The following is a 15,828-nucleotide window of genomic DNA, read 5'->3' on the forward strand; positions in this document are numbered from 1 at the left end:
TAGTGATTTGACGTCGGTGCAGTTGTACAATGTCGGTGTTTCTGTCACAGATAGGTATGGATAACGATCTATGGAAGCTGAATAATATGCCACGGGAAACAATGGCGTCAGACGACAAGAATATATGTATATATTTACTGAGGGGTTTTTAATTAATTATTATTATTATTTCATGTACACTGTCGCCGTGGCGCTTCCACGACCGACTACCCTTCCGTTTGACACACATAAACCTATTAAGAATTGAGCGGCATACGAATTGCTGCATTATTCAAACAGCTCAGTGCACATATACCTACCTACACATATTATTATTATTATATATACTGCCGGTAAATACACTTGAGAACGCTACAGCTTACCAACTATGACATTGATGGCCGTTGGGATTCGCCGACGTTATACCTAACCGATGGATGGAGCTCGGTACGGCTGAGGCCATTCGGTGGAAAAGCTAAATTATTGCCGGCGAATCATTATAATTAACGTTATCGTCGAAACCAACGTTAAACGGTTAAGTTTAATATACGAGCATTGCCGTAGCTCAAATTGTCATTTTACCGAGGAAAAATTAATTTAAAAATTGAAGATATCCTTTGAAAATATTAGGCTTAAATTAAAGATTATTTTTAAAATACAATCGTGATGTCCCAAAGGTTAATTGCTCTATTACATATTTTAAAACAAAATTGATTTTAAATAACACTATAATAAAAATTTAAATTCCCAACTCGACTCCAAGTACTTTTTTGACTAAAAAAATATCACAGTTGATTTTATACGGTTTGGTTAGGCCACAAAGCAATCTAGAAAATATTCATTTTGAGACTGACCACTACATACCTATTTGTATAAAAATACCAAAGAAAACACTAATATTAAATATAATTTTTTTTTTATTAAAGTTCGGTCAAGGGACTTACGTTACAAGCAAGGTATAATATCGGTCAATTCGTTTAGTGCATATTAATTATATAGTCTGCCTCTGCCTTGCAAATATACTTTAGTTATTTTTGGAAGGGGGAGAGCGTTTGAAATTCAAATGAATTTCAAAAATATCTACATAACGACAATGACAATTTCTTAAAAAACAAACATGATCGAAATTAATCTTACCACTTACTAAATATACAATCTTCGACCTTTGTTCGCCTTTACAATGCTTTACCACATTAATTGATCCCATACAGCGTTAAAGTAACTCTGATCCAAACCATAGCAAACAAATAAAACTGTTCATAAAATATTGAAATTAAAATAGAAATGGTACAAAACCAATATGATCACAATCCTGCGGCGATTATGTCTTTAAATACTTATTGTACTCTAAAACGAATAATTACAGTTTACTATGACAAAGAGCGAACAATTATTATAATGTTAGCAAACTTCATTATCGTGATTATCAATCAAGAGATTATTTCATTAAAATGTTCAATGCCATATCCGCTATTCTAATTGAATTGCGTTTATAAGTCATATACATCATACTCGTTTTTTAACATTAAAGCGATTGTTATAACTTATATATATAATTCGATCGGATATCGGTTGTCAGACTGTGAACAAGTTTTATACTGCAAAAAAATGAATAATTAACGCTGCGGATAAAAATGGAAAATCGTACCGTTTTGCTAACATATACCTACAAACGAGTCAAACAACTCAAAATAGGAAACTGTATAGATATTTTAATGCAATGAAACAATCACATAGTATGATAATTAAAAATACCTAGTAGATAATTTGGTTAATACAAGGAAAACAACAAAGCACTATTAAGAGTGAATAAACTAAAACAATTAACAGTCGATAAATTTAACATGAACACAATGAAATACAAAAGTTCGGTAACGATATTTTAAGTTGGTCACCAAATTCGAATGATAGTAATTTATAATGAAGTGGATCTCTTGGGATAATGACGCCCTCCCTACTTGTGGAGTATTAGTATTATGTATTGTACTGGAAATGAAGAAATATCCCATAATGATAACAAACAATTAAATGCAATAATTTTTTTAAAAATTAATTGGTCATCGGGGAACTTATTATAACTGAAAATAAGTTTGGATGTACAAATATACATTAATAGCAACTTTATGCTATAAAGTAAATTTGTTTTTTTTTTTTTAAAGACATTCTCATTTAGTATATTATTTTAAAAATGTATTAGTAAATTGTGATTGGAAATTGAAATAATCATATTGAGCATTGTGAATTGTAACTCTGCATTGATATTTTCAATTTTGTTACATAGAACTACATTATTTAGACTTTACTGTATTTATAAAAAAAACATCTTACTACATACACAACTATTGCATTATACCATTGATTAAATATACATGTATTTAATCTATGATTATACCAATTAACGCTGATTTTAATACAGTTATATTAATTTAAACATTACAAATCCAATTTCAAAATTTTTAAACTTGATCTAGTTAAAACGTAAGAAACACTTTTGGTTTGATTAGAGTAAAGAAAATAAAACAATGATATTTTCCATTTGTATGAAAAAACTTGAACGCCTATAATCTATATACTTATCAATACATATTATATTATGTTCATTATACATTTTAACTTACAGATTATGGAATCAACACCAACACGTTTCTATAAAACTAATAATACATTTTTCAATAAAATGTATTATTAATTTAGTATATAATTTATAAAATTCATTCAATCTTTTCAAGTGTTTCAATAAATTTAGTCATTATAGATTATTGTTACTAATATAAAAACGATTAAATTTGAATACAAATAATTTTATAAACACTAGATTAACATTTGTACAACGGTAAGGGTATTATTAGGTAAGTTACCGCTACCTCGGTATATGTTTCAAGATTATTTGTACTAAAAATCATTGCGACAAGCACTCTGGCCCATTAGCTCAGTTGGTTAGAGCGTCGTGCTAATAACGCGAAGGTCGTGGGTTCGATCCCCCCATGGGCCAATGAATTTTTATTCCTCTCGTTGAGAACTTTTAAATAATCAACATTAAGAATAACCTAAATCGCATTTTTATCACGTATTACAGTTTAAATAATAACGGTGAAAACTTGTTTAAAAAAAAAAAAAAATTGTAAAATAGAAAATAGTACATTTTTTTTTTTAGTCAACTGACTTTGTGCTTTACCAAAATCCACGATAATCGGTAAACGGTTCCGTTATAGTATAACAGTGGTTGGTCTCCGAACAGAGTACTGTTAACCACATCATGATTATCCCAAGATTCGCCCTCGTCTCAAGACGTTGACAAAAATATCAGAACAAAAGGACTGCGGCGGCAGCTGTGCTTTTTATGCGCGGCGCAGCTGTGGGGACGTCTTGGGCCCGTCAAACTCTTAACTTTTAACTAAAACGCTCCGGTGTCGGTGTACCGAGATTGGCAACTCGGATGGTAATTAATTAGCATATCAATATTAGACAACAATACCGTGTTCGTGGTTGCTGCCACGGTTGTGTGACGCACAGAACAATATTTTCCAGCGAAACGGTGTGGTGGTGGTGGCCAAAGTCTTAAGGTGTCAAAGTTTCACAGAGTTTTTGTTCGCCCTCCCCCCGCCCGCCTCTTACTTCGTCGATACCGTCTCGAGAGTCTAAGTCTGGCACGCACACAATTCATCATCTTCCATAAACGTCGTCCGTGCCCACTCCCTGGTTTAATAAATCAGAACAATAGCCGCTTTGTCATTTTGATCCTATTATTATTGTTATTTTATTATAATACTCTATATATATATATATTGATTAAAATTTTTTTTTTTTTTTAAGTATTATTTATATCTAACTACTTAATTATTTTTTTGTTCCCCATTCGAATATCAGATGAGCGGAGAAGATTCGGAGGAAAACAACTTTACTTACTTTTTTCGTAAGTACGGTGTTAAGCGGATTTTATGGGCAATGAATTTTATTATTATTGGTCAGTTATCGACCCCGACTAATTTTGTTTGCATTGGTCATAAAATCCAAAAATATCGGTGACCATTAAAACACACAAAAAAAAAAAATATTTTAAAGAAGTTACTAAAAACCAAATTATTAAACAGGTAATGCTAAACCTATTATTATCCAACCAATATTAACCAAACTCAACTTGTTTATTTCTTTGGCTTTATATTTTAACTTGGTCAATTTTTTTTTATTTGTGTTTTTCACTGATTGAGTACCTATTTAAGTATGGTTCGTCATTTTGGGCACAATATTCTTGTTCTTTTATGATTTTCCTCTGACATGGAAAATAATTTTTTTATCTTATTAGCTAAAAAAATAACTATTGTCATAATGATAAATTAATAAATTAAACTTAATTTGTACTAAATTTTACACAAAAAGTTATGTTTATAAAATCTAAGACTTCTAATAGTTTTTTTATTTTTTTATGACCATGGCTAAGTACAGATTTTGTATTTTTTGTATTCTATGCTTTTTGGAATGTATTTAAATGATTCAAATTTCAAAACATCCGTCTTTAAAAAAATAAAGAAAAATGGTCTTCTCTTTAAGTGGAAAGAGCAATAAATTAATTTTGAATTTTTTTATTGAACGAATTAATATTTCACACACAAACTTAATTTTAGTCCGACCAAATTTTTACTAAATTTTAGGCTACAGCTTTTCAAAGCGGAAAACAAAACATATTGCATTTAAAATTTAACACCTATTTTTACTTATTAAATTGGTTTTTTCTTATAAATAAAAAATAGACCACCAAAATTCTTAATTTACAGAATGAAGATATATGTACCTCATTTCTACGGTATCATTTATTTTTCAACCAATCAGTTTCGACGACTTATTTAATTGATATATTACAAAATAACACAGTATATTTAAGCCAATCTAATTTTGCATTTTGCTTTAGTTAAATTACCCCTAAAAAATTTAAAAATTCTAACAAGCTTCTGTTATTGTAAGAGGGATGAGGAATAATGAAATGTATATTTGGGGCGCTTAAATATAATTTTTTAAACATATTTTGTTTATAAATATTAAATAGTATTTACCTACATAAACCATAAATTATATTTTTATGGTTGGACACTGACAAGTGACAACGCCGAAGATATGATTAAATTCAATTATACTTTCAATGTAAGAATACTGTAAGAATATTGTAGATACTTGTTTTTTAAGTCATTTATGTAGCATAGTTTTCATCCTGTTCCCTCAGTACAAAACAAAACGCATTTATTTAAGCCTACAGGTAACAAATAAATAAAACACAACAACATAAATACATATACTATAAGAATAATTATAATTATTACAATTTTTACATAATAATATGTAGTTATTAAATAATAAATATAATTAAGAAAATACAATATTTTTATCATGTAAAATGTAATAGAATTATAACGATACACGATCACTGTTATTAATCACTGTGTAATGATAACATACAACATGTCATAATATAAAATGTTTAATACAATAATTATACATATATTATGTATATAATTATTGTACATCAATATTATTATAGAATAATAAATGCATATAATTAAATAACCATTTTGGCAAATAAATTCATTAAGACAAATAAACACTAGTGATAATATAAATGATTAGCGGTGGACTAATTTTATATTCAGTTGAGAGGGATTAATTGAAAACTAAAAACTGTACTTTTAAAAACGAAAACCTGTTAACAATATTAGTGCTCTTTAATGACAACACAAATACGTCGAGTCAAATTCACATACTTGTTTTTGGCCATACTGTTAAACCCAGTAAATTAAATAAAACATACTGCCATAACTTATTATGCTTTAATTAAAATGCCAACAGACTGTAAGCCGCTATAATAGAATGTGTAACGAGTATTCAAATTGTAGTTATAATTTTATACTAATAAATGCTGTTAATAATTGGTGTCTCTCCGTGGAATACCTTACAATGAGAACAACAATATTGAACTTGGAACAATTGTATTATAATAATGACTGATGATGAATAATAAGTAGTGGCATTGATTAGGAAACTATAATATTATTATATTATTTTTCATAAAATAACTTAAAAGAACAGTCATAATAAAAATGTCTTATTAAACAAGTTAATTGAAATTTTTTAACTATAAATTTTCTGTTGCAGTTAAACAATTACACATAAAAAATAGTTTGAAATACCGAAATTGTATTTTATATAAAACGCCATATTTCAAGTAGATTTTTTTAGTTATTATAATAATATTTAATTTTGATTTAGGCGTTTGGAGAACAATATAATAATAATGACGACCTTTTAATAAACGTCCATTTGACAACATAATTTAATATAATAGTTTAAAAACCCAGTATTCTATATTATGTAATGTTTTATCAATAACAGTTGAAATAATTTTTATATTAACGAGAAATGTATAGTTTTTAACAAACGAATGACATGCACACAAATTGTACTATATATTATAATTTACCAAATTTAATAAGGAATTTAAAAAATAATATAAACGACGCGAAATATGCATCAATTAAAAATATTTAAAATCTCACTTAAACATACACGGGACAATTCAATTATCACTTGCTCAGAAATGAACGACATCATATTTTATACATTTATAATATTGTGTTATTTTATATCTAAAACCGTTTGCACGGATTTCCTGAATAATTAAAACTTTTACAAAGCAAACAGCGCCAATGCAATTTTGTCAACAAGTATATTAATACACACAGTGACAATGCGTGCCAGTCTCATGGGTTGTTTTACAAAAATACAATATAATATTATTAAAGTTAACCATAATTGTTCAGGTAAATAAATAATAAAAATGCATCCGGTATAATAATATATTCTTATATTATTAAATTATTCTTATATTATATTTAAGAATATATATAATATATTCTTAAACTATTCCAATAGAAGTAAAAAAAAAAACTGCCAAACCCTCAGCGCAAAACACACGATATGTCTGGAATTGAGTTTTATTTGGGTTTTTGACAGGCGCGGGACCGTTTTCTCGTGGGACAGACTATATATAGATGTTTTTGTTAAAACTTCTAAAGCGAACACAAGACTTTGAAGACAAACCGGTTTTATAATACTCTAATAGATAATATCAGTTGAGTGTAATGTTTTCGGAACAAAATATATCTATTATAAGTTAGAGGTTATCGTTATATTTTTTAATAGCAAAATTAATATGCGTCAGACTTGTAGTTAGGTAACTTGAGTTGGTTATAATTTTCTCTGCTCGGAAACGTTCAAGGGGTGCAGAGAGGTCACGGGCTATATGAAAACAGATAGCTCACATTACTTAGAATGAAATCAGCGTGACCCAGATTCGAGAATAAGATTAGATAAAAATAAATTTGTGAGTTCTTTATCAGTTGTTTTTTTTTTTAAATTTCTTTTGTTTATGGCCGAGTGAGCTATCTGTTTTCTTATATATTGGTGTGTGTTATCGGAGACTTCAACGGTGGTCATTGATTTAGTGACAACGCTTCGTCCGAGTCGTTGGCCGTCTTGACGGTGGTGGTGCCCGGTGTCGGCGGGGGCGGCGGATTGGGGTAAGGAGGTTTTTTGAAAATTTGCGGTTTCGCCTTGATGGGCGGCTTGTTCAGTTTTGGCGGCAATTCGGGTTTATCGCCGATGGTCGGCACCGGAGGAGGCTTGCTGTACTTTTTCAACGTGCACTGGTTTTGCTTGGCGAACCTCTCGGCCGCGGTGCCCATGTCGGGGCTGTCCGGGTCGGCCGCGGTCTTCTTGGCGCCGCACACCACCGCGGTCGCGCCCAGCGATTGTGCCGCGCTCCTTACGGGCAAGTCCATCACCAAGTCGGGGGCTCTCTCGCCGCCACCTTTGCCTTGGGGTTGTTTCTTATTGTGCTTGTCCATGGCCCCCTGCGAGTCGGCCCGTCTGCGCCACAGTTGGATTTTCTGGTCGAACGAGTCGTCGCCCACGCTCAGGCTCTTGGAGTGCTTTTTCCGCGAACCACCCTCTCCGTCGGCCGACTTGGACCGGCCGTGGTGGTGTTCTCGAGCCACTACGGCCACGGCAGGGTGGTGGTGGTGGTGGTACTTACATCCTTTGTCGTCGGCGGCATTGGTCGCCCCGACTCCAGGTTCGTCCGCCGTTGAACCCTTGCCGGAATCTAAACTGTCCGAGCTGCTGTCGACCACCTACAAAAACAACACCGGATTATGACAGACATTTATAACACAAACGGCTTAAATTACACATTACAAGCGTGCTTTCAAGTTGCTTTCACGGAAACCGGCTCACGAGCATTTAAACTAATTAAAATAATCAGCTCTGTCATCAACATATCATTGAAAACGTATACGACTTGGTGTAAGATCTATTAATATATTATTGTATCACAATGAAATATTGATAACATAATGTAAATATTGACACAGCGGCAGTTTTCATGAAAGCAACAGCTATAGATAATAAGATATATTAACGGATAATCAAAGGTAAAATGAAAAAAAAAAAATAAAAGCGATACACAAAAAACCATGCGAGAAAATAAATAAAACCTCAAATATTATTGTTAAGGATTAAACGGCGAAACAAAATTAAGTATGTTGTTACAACGCAAAAGTGTAGATAAATACAGAGTTAGGTTTCATTCATCCCAAAAAAAGTTGAAATTGTTAAAAAACAACCAAGTTGTTACAATCAAAAGATAATATCATTAGAGGTACCATCTCCAGGAGTTTTATTTACCATGGTTGGAATAGATGTTAGACTGGACGATTATTGTATTAATATTTGTAAATAATTTAATGAAAAACGTAATATTCTTAACAATAAACCGTAAGCAGAAACCGAAGTTAAAACCAATAAAATATAATTTAAAATACTTCTCTTTTGTACGTTGTTAATGTAATATTGAGTTTGTTTCAAATCGAAACCGCTTGACTGTGAGAATATGACCCCATAAGGTTTTCAATAGTAATTACCAGTGTTATTGGCTTCTATTAGCGCTACATCTATAAAACTAATCAAAATGCGATAAAAGCCGGTAAACTAAACGAGAAAATGATAAGTTCAAAAAAATACTTACAGCGCGTTATAGCAGCGGTGTATACGTTAAAATACAATATACTAACAACAAGCCATAGAAAATAATATTGAACTCTCAGGCAAAAAACTATTACTTTTTGTTTACTAAAATGCGAATCAAAATAATTATAATGCTATTCTCTATATGTTTCAATTAATTCTCTAATGACAAACAACGTTTCTATACAAATCCCAGGTCAGACCATGCATGTTTACTATGAACGCTATCGACCAACGTCACGTATAATTAACCCACAAGTATAATTAGATACGCCTTGACAACTAGGACACAGTAATAATTGTGATGTTGTAAAACCTTTTGTTGATCGTTGTGCGCGTTTAGACCAGTAATATTGTGAACATGATCAGATTGATGGGTCAATGGTGTTTTGATGACACGAATTAAGTATAACTGCCACACGTGCAAATGTAAACTTTTAAAATTGATCAAGTATAATCAAGATCATAAACCACAGGGACATTAGACACTATAGATATATCTAGTTTGATAATCGGATACAGAGGAGACCGGTGCTGATAGACTTGGATAGATTTCGATGCCCAAACGAAACCAATTCCTTAGCTGTTATTTCTTCTTGCTGTGCATATTTTATAGAAAATGCAGAGACATTATTTCACAGCGACGACTGACACAGCTGCCATTCTTGATTTTCCGTTCCTTTTGTGACGTACCCTTGGAGATAATAAGCGTGTATTGAATTACTATTAAAGTCTACCACATTCTCTGTAGGTAACACCAGTGGTGGTTACATCGAATATTTAAAAAATAGTTGTAGTTAAAAAAACAAATGCAATTTTCGCGGTCAGTAATCATTGTAGTCCTATTTGAATTATTTTGCTACCCTATTGAACAATCGAATCAAGTGGCAAACTAAGGTTTTAAGACTTCACTACAATATTGTCAACCATATTAGTCATCCATGTGCGTTTTTTAACCCTCTTCTGCCGCGTTTGACTATCAATGGATGTCTGGCCGACGTTGGTTTTTTAACGCACTCAAAGGATCACGGCTTCGTTTTTTATTGAAAAAAATCTATGGACGTTTATATTGTTTGTATAAAATCAAATCGAATATTATATTTTTCACGTATAATGTACACACATGCTGGTTGTATTACAATAACAATAGCTGTCGGGTGAACACAAACAGAATAGGTAGTAGGACAAATAAATACATTAGCAAAAAAATAATAATAATTATAATAATTATCCACAGCATGCTCTAAGACAACGGGGCTACTAAATAGGTATTAGGTACTAAGGGAAGTTACGACTAAGTATAAATTATAATATAAAATATTTTTATAACTATTTCCTTAAAAAAAAAATAATATATCCTTTATCGTTTAACAACTACAAACATAATGAGTAGTCGCGAACAACAGCTATAAGTCGATAATAATTAATATTTAAAAAAAATAGCCGGTAAAAATCAATAATAGCTAATATAGATATACTTGTACGTTAAAATGACAATCTAAAAAAATATAATATATAAGTTATGTTAACAAAAATTACACATAAGTTGTCATGCGCTCAAAAAAAAAAAGGTATAATTAAACAACTGTTTGTAAACTACCTAGTTTTTTGTTTGAAATAAATTATTATTATTTTTTTTTTTTATAATAATACATGTATAATAATTGATGCGTACAACAAAAATGATTCGTATAAAGCGGACTAGCAAAAGTAAAATTAAATTAAAATATAAAAAAATAAAACATTCGACAGCCATTTGAGCCATGTCTGTCGCTTAAAAAAAAATGCAAAGCTCAAAATCTGCGTTAAAGCCAATATGTAAGAACGAACTCGTTATATATAAAAAAAAAAAATATGGTGCATGACATTTCTCGCATATCCCATTAAAAAAAAAAAAACCTATGTATGTGTATGTATTAAAAAAACAACTGCACGTAACCACGTAGTCATGCTTACAAATAAGTATATGTATATGTATATATTATTAACCGAGTTTCGGTTTTTGTCGGTTAACGTCTCTCGTCTGCATACTATATTGTTATGCATGTGTATATATATATATATATATATATAATAGAAATATATACACACACACCGTTCACAGGGGAAAGGAAAAAAAATCTAGTATAAAAAATAATAATAATTAAATTTTTAAACAGATTTTTAAAAACAAAAAATATTTGTAAATATATACTTTCTATTCTACACGAAAAAAATACACAGGATGCTGAAGAATTTTCGTAAAAATAAAAAATAGTAGTAAAAAACCGCTCAAACTACTTCAGGAATAAAATAAAAAATATTTAAAAGTAATAATAATAGTATTATATTTATGTATATATAAGTATGGAAAAACCTCAGACGGTGGTCTCAAGTACCTCGTGAGCGGGCGCATCGTTGATCAAGACCCGGTGGGACGTGGGCGGGGGCGACACGGACGACGAGGACGGGCACGACGACGAAGACGTGGCCGACGAGGACGTGGCCACCGGGCAACATCCGCCGCCGTTCTTTTCCGCAGGGTCGGCTGCGTTGGGCGGCCACGGTACGTCGCCGAGCGGCGGCGACGAGTACCCGGAAGCGGCCGACTCGGACAGCACGGAATCGTTCGAACTGGAAGTCCGCCGTCGGGTCGAGTCGTCCGACGAGGTGATCGATTTCGAACACGACTCGACCCCCGCGGTTTTCTCCCTCTCCTCGTCCCTGTCAGGCAAAAAAAAAAGTCAGTTTACAATAATGTTGGGGAGGGGCAGGCGGGTTGAGACGGATTCGGTTGAATTATTGAATAATTCCGTTAGTCGCGAACAATAATTAATCATAATTGAATGATTTGTCAATAAGTAACAATAAATAGAGTCTATTTGTTAGTCATTCTTTGTGAGGAAGTTAGTGGAAAGGGACCTTTAGTCGCAAAGGTCAAGTTTTTAAGTTTTATTGGTTATTTCTGAAATTCTGAACATTGTGAGACCAAAAGTTGAATTTATTTTCGGAAAATGGGTTTTTCGAGAAAAAACGCTTTAAAGTTTAGAAATGTTGTCAAAATTGTACTTTACATACTTAGGAATGAAATAATCAAATATTTAAATAAACCCTTAACCACAAAAATAGTAGTCTTGGAACGAAACTTAACCATAAATTAAAATATAGTGCACTTAAGCAGATAACGTCATTCCTTTCTTCTTAAATACGTTTCCAACCCTTAGATTTTGGCCTCTCCCGAGATGATCGTTTTTGTTTTGAAACAATAATAGTTTTGTTAGCACTTTTATAAACCGCCTTTTAGTTATATCATCTGAATCTTCACCGTTTCTCAGTACTCTTTAACATTAAAACTGTCCAATGGGTCTTGTGACAAGTCACGTCTTATTGTTAATATTATAATTATCATTTTTTTTTTATTTATAAGAAAAATACAAAATGCTAGGCAACAACAATAAGGACAGTAGCACAGAAAGAAGACCGTATCGTTGAAAAAAAATACCATTTCTTGGTTTGTATCTTTGTTTGAACGTTTGTTCCGCCCAAAACCTCATCACGTACACTGTAAATATAATATTATGTTTTTCGTCTCGAATATTTCCCCACGACAACACCGACATATTTGTTCCGGAACGTTACACCACTATGCTTGTTCAAACATAACATTGACTATAGCCTTTTTTATTTGCACTGAAATTTCAATCGGTTTAACAAATCAAACGAGTTCAACGTATCCTTTTCAAATGGGTAACAACAAGAGACACGAGTCAGTCCTTCGTTTCAGCACGGTATAAAGTTTTAAAATACTAGTACAATCTAGTATGTGAAATGTAAAAATTGCACTAAAAACAACCATTACATTGAATATTGTTTTCGTTTCAAACATGAAATGTTTAAGTACAACCGAGAATCCTATTGCATTAGAGTGTACCTTATGGCCCAGTTTATGTACCTCATTTTGAGAAGTATGTATTTATCGGGTATGAGTCCCTCGCGGCCATTGACACATCCACGCCACCAATCTCCGGACACTTGGTTGTGCAGAGCAATCGAAGCGCCTTTCAAGAAACTCACTTCTCGGTCGGACCTAGCCACAAAGTCGTACTGAGCGGTAGCTTCCAGGCTTTCGCATTCTAAAAATAAACACAAAAAATATTTTTAAAAAAGCAAGTACAGTGGGGTCGGGGCAGGTTGTGTCCTGGACGGACAGGACACAGGTCTAGTAGTAGTAAATGAGTAAGTAAGGGAGATAGATTTGTTGACAGATAAAAATACCAAACATCGTTAAAAGCATTGTACCTAATGACAATTATGTGCTTAAAAATTAATCTTCAGTAATATTAGGGTGGACCCGATTAGGGTTGATCGTATGTCTAAAAAAATGTATTGACATAGTTACCCATATTGTGGCCTTAACCTCTAAATCTGTTTAAAGAACATTCCATATAAATTAGGAACTGATTCGATTATTTTTAAAAAAAGTTATCGAGCATCGTAATTTTAAGTAGAAAAATTTGTACATTTTTTGGGGAAGGGTTGATTTTTTTTAAAAATTTTGGCCCAACAAGGTACCTTTCAGGTACGATTTCTGATTCATAGAGTTTCTACACGGATAATCGGCTCAGCGGTTTAAAAGACATCACAAAAATAAAAACACATCATTGTATAAATAAAATACCTTCTCAGCTCCGCATCGAAACTAAAATAATATGCAACATCAAAATATTAGATATGAATATCTATATTGGTTTTCAAATTTTAGTCACTACATGTCTACTCTGTATTTTCAATCGAAATTAAACTATTCTTTTGTTTGGAGATTCAAAAGTAAACACAACCGAATAACTAGAAATAATGATAATATTGCTAATCTATGACGTAATTCGATTGACCCAGGCTGGTGGATTTTTAAATCCATTAGTTTTTGTCAAATTATAGCTCATGACTCGTTAAGAGTTTGTGCGTAGTTAGGAATTGATGTTTTTTTTAATCATAGGTACTCCCCCTCCCCCCATCTTTCCGTACCGACACTAGGCGGTTACACTTGGTTAGTGTAATTGCCCACACAAATAAGGTCGTGTTATTCTCGATGTGTCATTTTGTAGGTAACCGTTCACGGCTAATAGTCATCACCACGGTACACAACACAATGACGACCGAAGGCGGGGGCACGTAGAACCACAAACGTACCGTCTTCTGACGGGTAAACCTCAGAGTCGATGTCCTCTTGCGCGTGATCCGAAGGGGAATCTCCCACGTCCACGTCGTCCGGTTCTCTGGATATATATTTTTCATACACCAGCCCGCCGATCTCGGTAGACGATGGGAAAATGTCCTCGTGGAAGAGTATGATGTTCTTGATGAGATCGTTGACCAGATTCTGGTATTGCACCTGGTCCTTTTCCTCGGGCACCGGCACCAGTGTCGGCCCGAAGCAGATGGCCAGGTTGTACACGTCCATCATGTTCTCGTCACTGAACTCGGATAAGCTACAGGGATAACAAGAAAGTTGGAAGGTAAAAAATTTGGGCGATACCCGTTGGAGACGACGCTCGAAGAAGATGAACGGTATGGTTTTTGCTTACTGGTTGAGAAAAGCGAACAGGTATCGCAGCATGACGATCACTTGGTTGGGGAAACTCTGGACCAGCTCTTTGATCCTCAGCACAAACTGATGTCGCGATTCCAGTTCTAGAATACAAAAAAACTCTTAACTATCGAACTCACACCGCGTTCCAGAATATTTGCACAATACTTACGAGCAAGCTCCATGAACTGATCAAAGTATATGATCGGAAACAACGGTTCCCGGAGTTCCCTGAGGTACAACTTTAATACGCCGGCCACGGAATTGATGTCCGAAGCGTCAGTCATGTCGGCGAGCGGATCTTCTCCCCTCTCGAAAGCGTCCTTGAAGTTGTTTATTTCCACTTGCGATCCGGACACGCGGAAAATCCCTTGATGGTGTAGACCTGTGTGTGATAGAATACACCAAAAAAATTGTTAGATTGCCAATGACAGGTATTTGGTAAAAACGATCGTTTCAATCAAATATGCCTACCGTACAAGTTGATCACTCGAATACAACTTTTGATAATTAGCGGAATTTCTTGATTGGTCGCGTCCAAATATTCTTCGAGCGAACCGCCAAACAGTTTCGGATGTCCGTTCATCTGTAACCTTCCGATTCTCTTCCTCCTGACAATAGGTTTATGGATCGGACGTTGGGGTGTCTGTTTTGACGGGGTCGAGTCCGAGTTGCCGTTTTGAGGTCGCTTAAAGCATATAGACGTCAGCGTTTCGTTGATGTGCTGTTGCTTGGCGTCCAGACGGACTATTCGACTTGTCCTCATCAGATAATCCCGTAGTTTCTTAAGGCGAAAAACAGAAACGTTACAACACTATGTCATAAACAAAAAGTTAGACCGTACTTACGGTTAAGTAAAATTCCTCGGTGTCGTGTTTGTCCGCTCGCAGCTTAATCGTCACCGTCTCCGGTGGTTTACTCGTGGGCACGGCTTTGTCGCCGAAATAGGTACTGCAATCATAGTCGTTGGCCGTGAGCATCTCCAAAAGGGTCTTTTCGGCGGTCGCCAATGTCTTCCACACTTCGTCCGACTCGGTGTGCAAATTTGTCACACGCTGATTTAACTGTTCCAGCCTCGTTTCCATGTCGGCACAAAGCAGTTTTTGCAATTCCGGTTCCGCGTACTAAGACAAGAACGATATTACGAATTAGGCATAATTATGTAGAGTACAGATTATTTAAAAAAATACAAAAATGCAAAATATCCCAAGCAC

The 15,828-nt window shown here is 33.6% G+C and overlaps 1 protein-coding gene and 1 non-coding gene across 5 annotated transcripts in view; one reads left to right on the plus strand and one right to left on the minus strand.

The window, feature by feature from the left end:
• The first annotated feature begins 2,897 nt into the window (after positions 1–2,897).
• On the plus strand, positions 2,898–2,971 carry Trnai-aau (transfer RNA isoleucine (anticodon AAU)). Its single transcript has one exon. It is a non-coding gene; the product is annotated as a tRNA-Ile (tRNA).
• A 4,352-nt stretch (positions 2,972–7,323) lies between these two features.
• Positions 7,324–15,828, minus strand: part of LOC126846102 (SLIT-ROBO Rho GTPase-activating protein 1-like) — a 42,753-nt gene continuing 34,248 nt past the window's right edge. For all 4 annotated transcript variants that reach the window (XM_050585237.1, XM_050585238.1, XM_050585239.1 and 1 more), the window contains exons 6-13: positions 15,463–15,738; positions 15,089–15,398; positions 14,787–14,999; positions 14,613–14,718; positions 14,218–14,516; positions 12,980–13,160; positions 11,427–11,751; positions 7,324–8,156 (exon numbers count right to left, since the gene is read on the minus strand). In XM_050585237.1, coding sequence (XP_050441194.1) covers positions 7,458–8,156; positions 11,427–11,751; positions 12,980–13,160; positions 14,218–14,516; positions 14,613–14,718; positions 14,787–14,999; positions 15,089–15,398; positions 15,463–15,738 — 2,409 coding nt within the window. In that variant the 3' untranslated portion in view covers positions 7,324–7,457. The remainder of the gene's footprint in view (positions 8,157–11,426; positions 11,752–12,979; positions 13,161–14,217; positions 14,517–14,612; positions 14,719–14,786; positions 15,000–15,088; positions 15,399–15,462; positions 15,739–15,828) is intronic.

The sequence above is a fragment of the Adelges cooleyi genome, unplaced genomic scaffold (assembly GCF_023614345.1).
Source record: "Adelges cooleyi isolate 19-005CV unplaced genomic scaffold, UGA_ACOO_1.1 ACOO_flye_CR_arks_rails_tigmint_CR_PRNA_9, whole genome shotgun sequence".
NCBI lineage: Eukaryota > Metazoa > Arthropoda > Insecta > Hemiptera > Adelgidae > Adelges > Adelges cooleyi.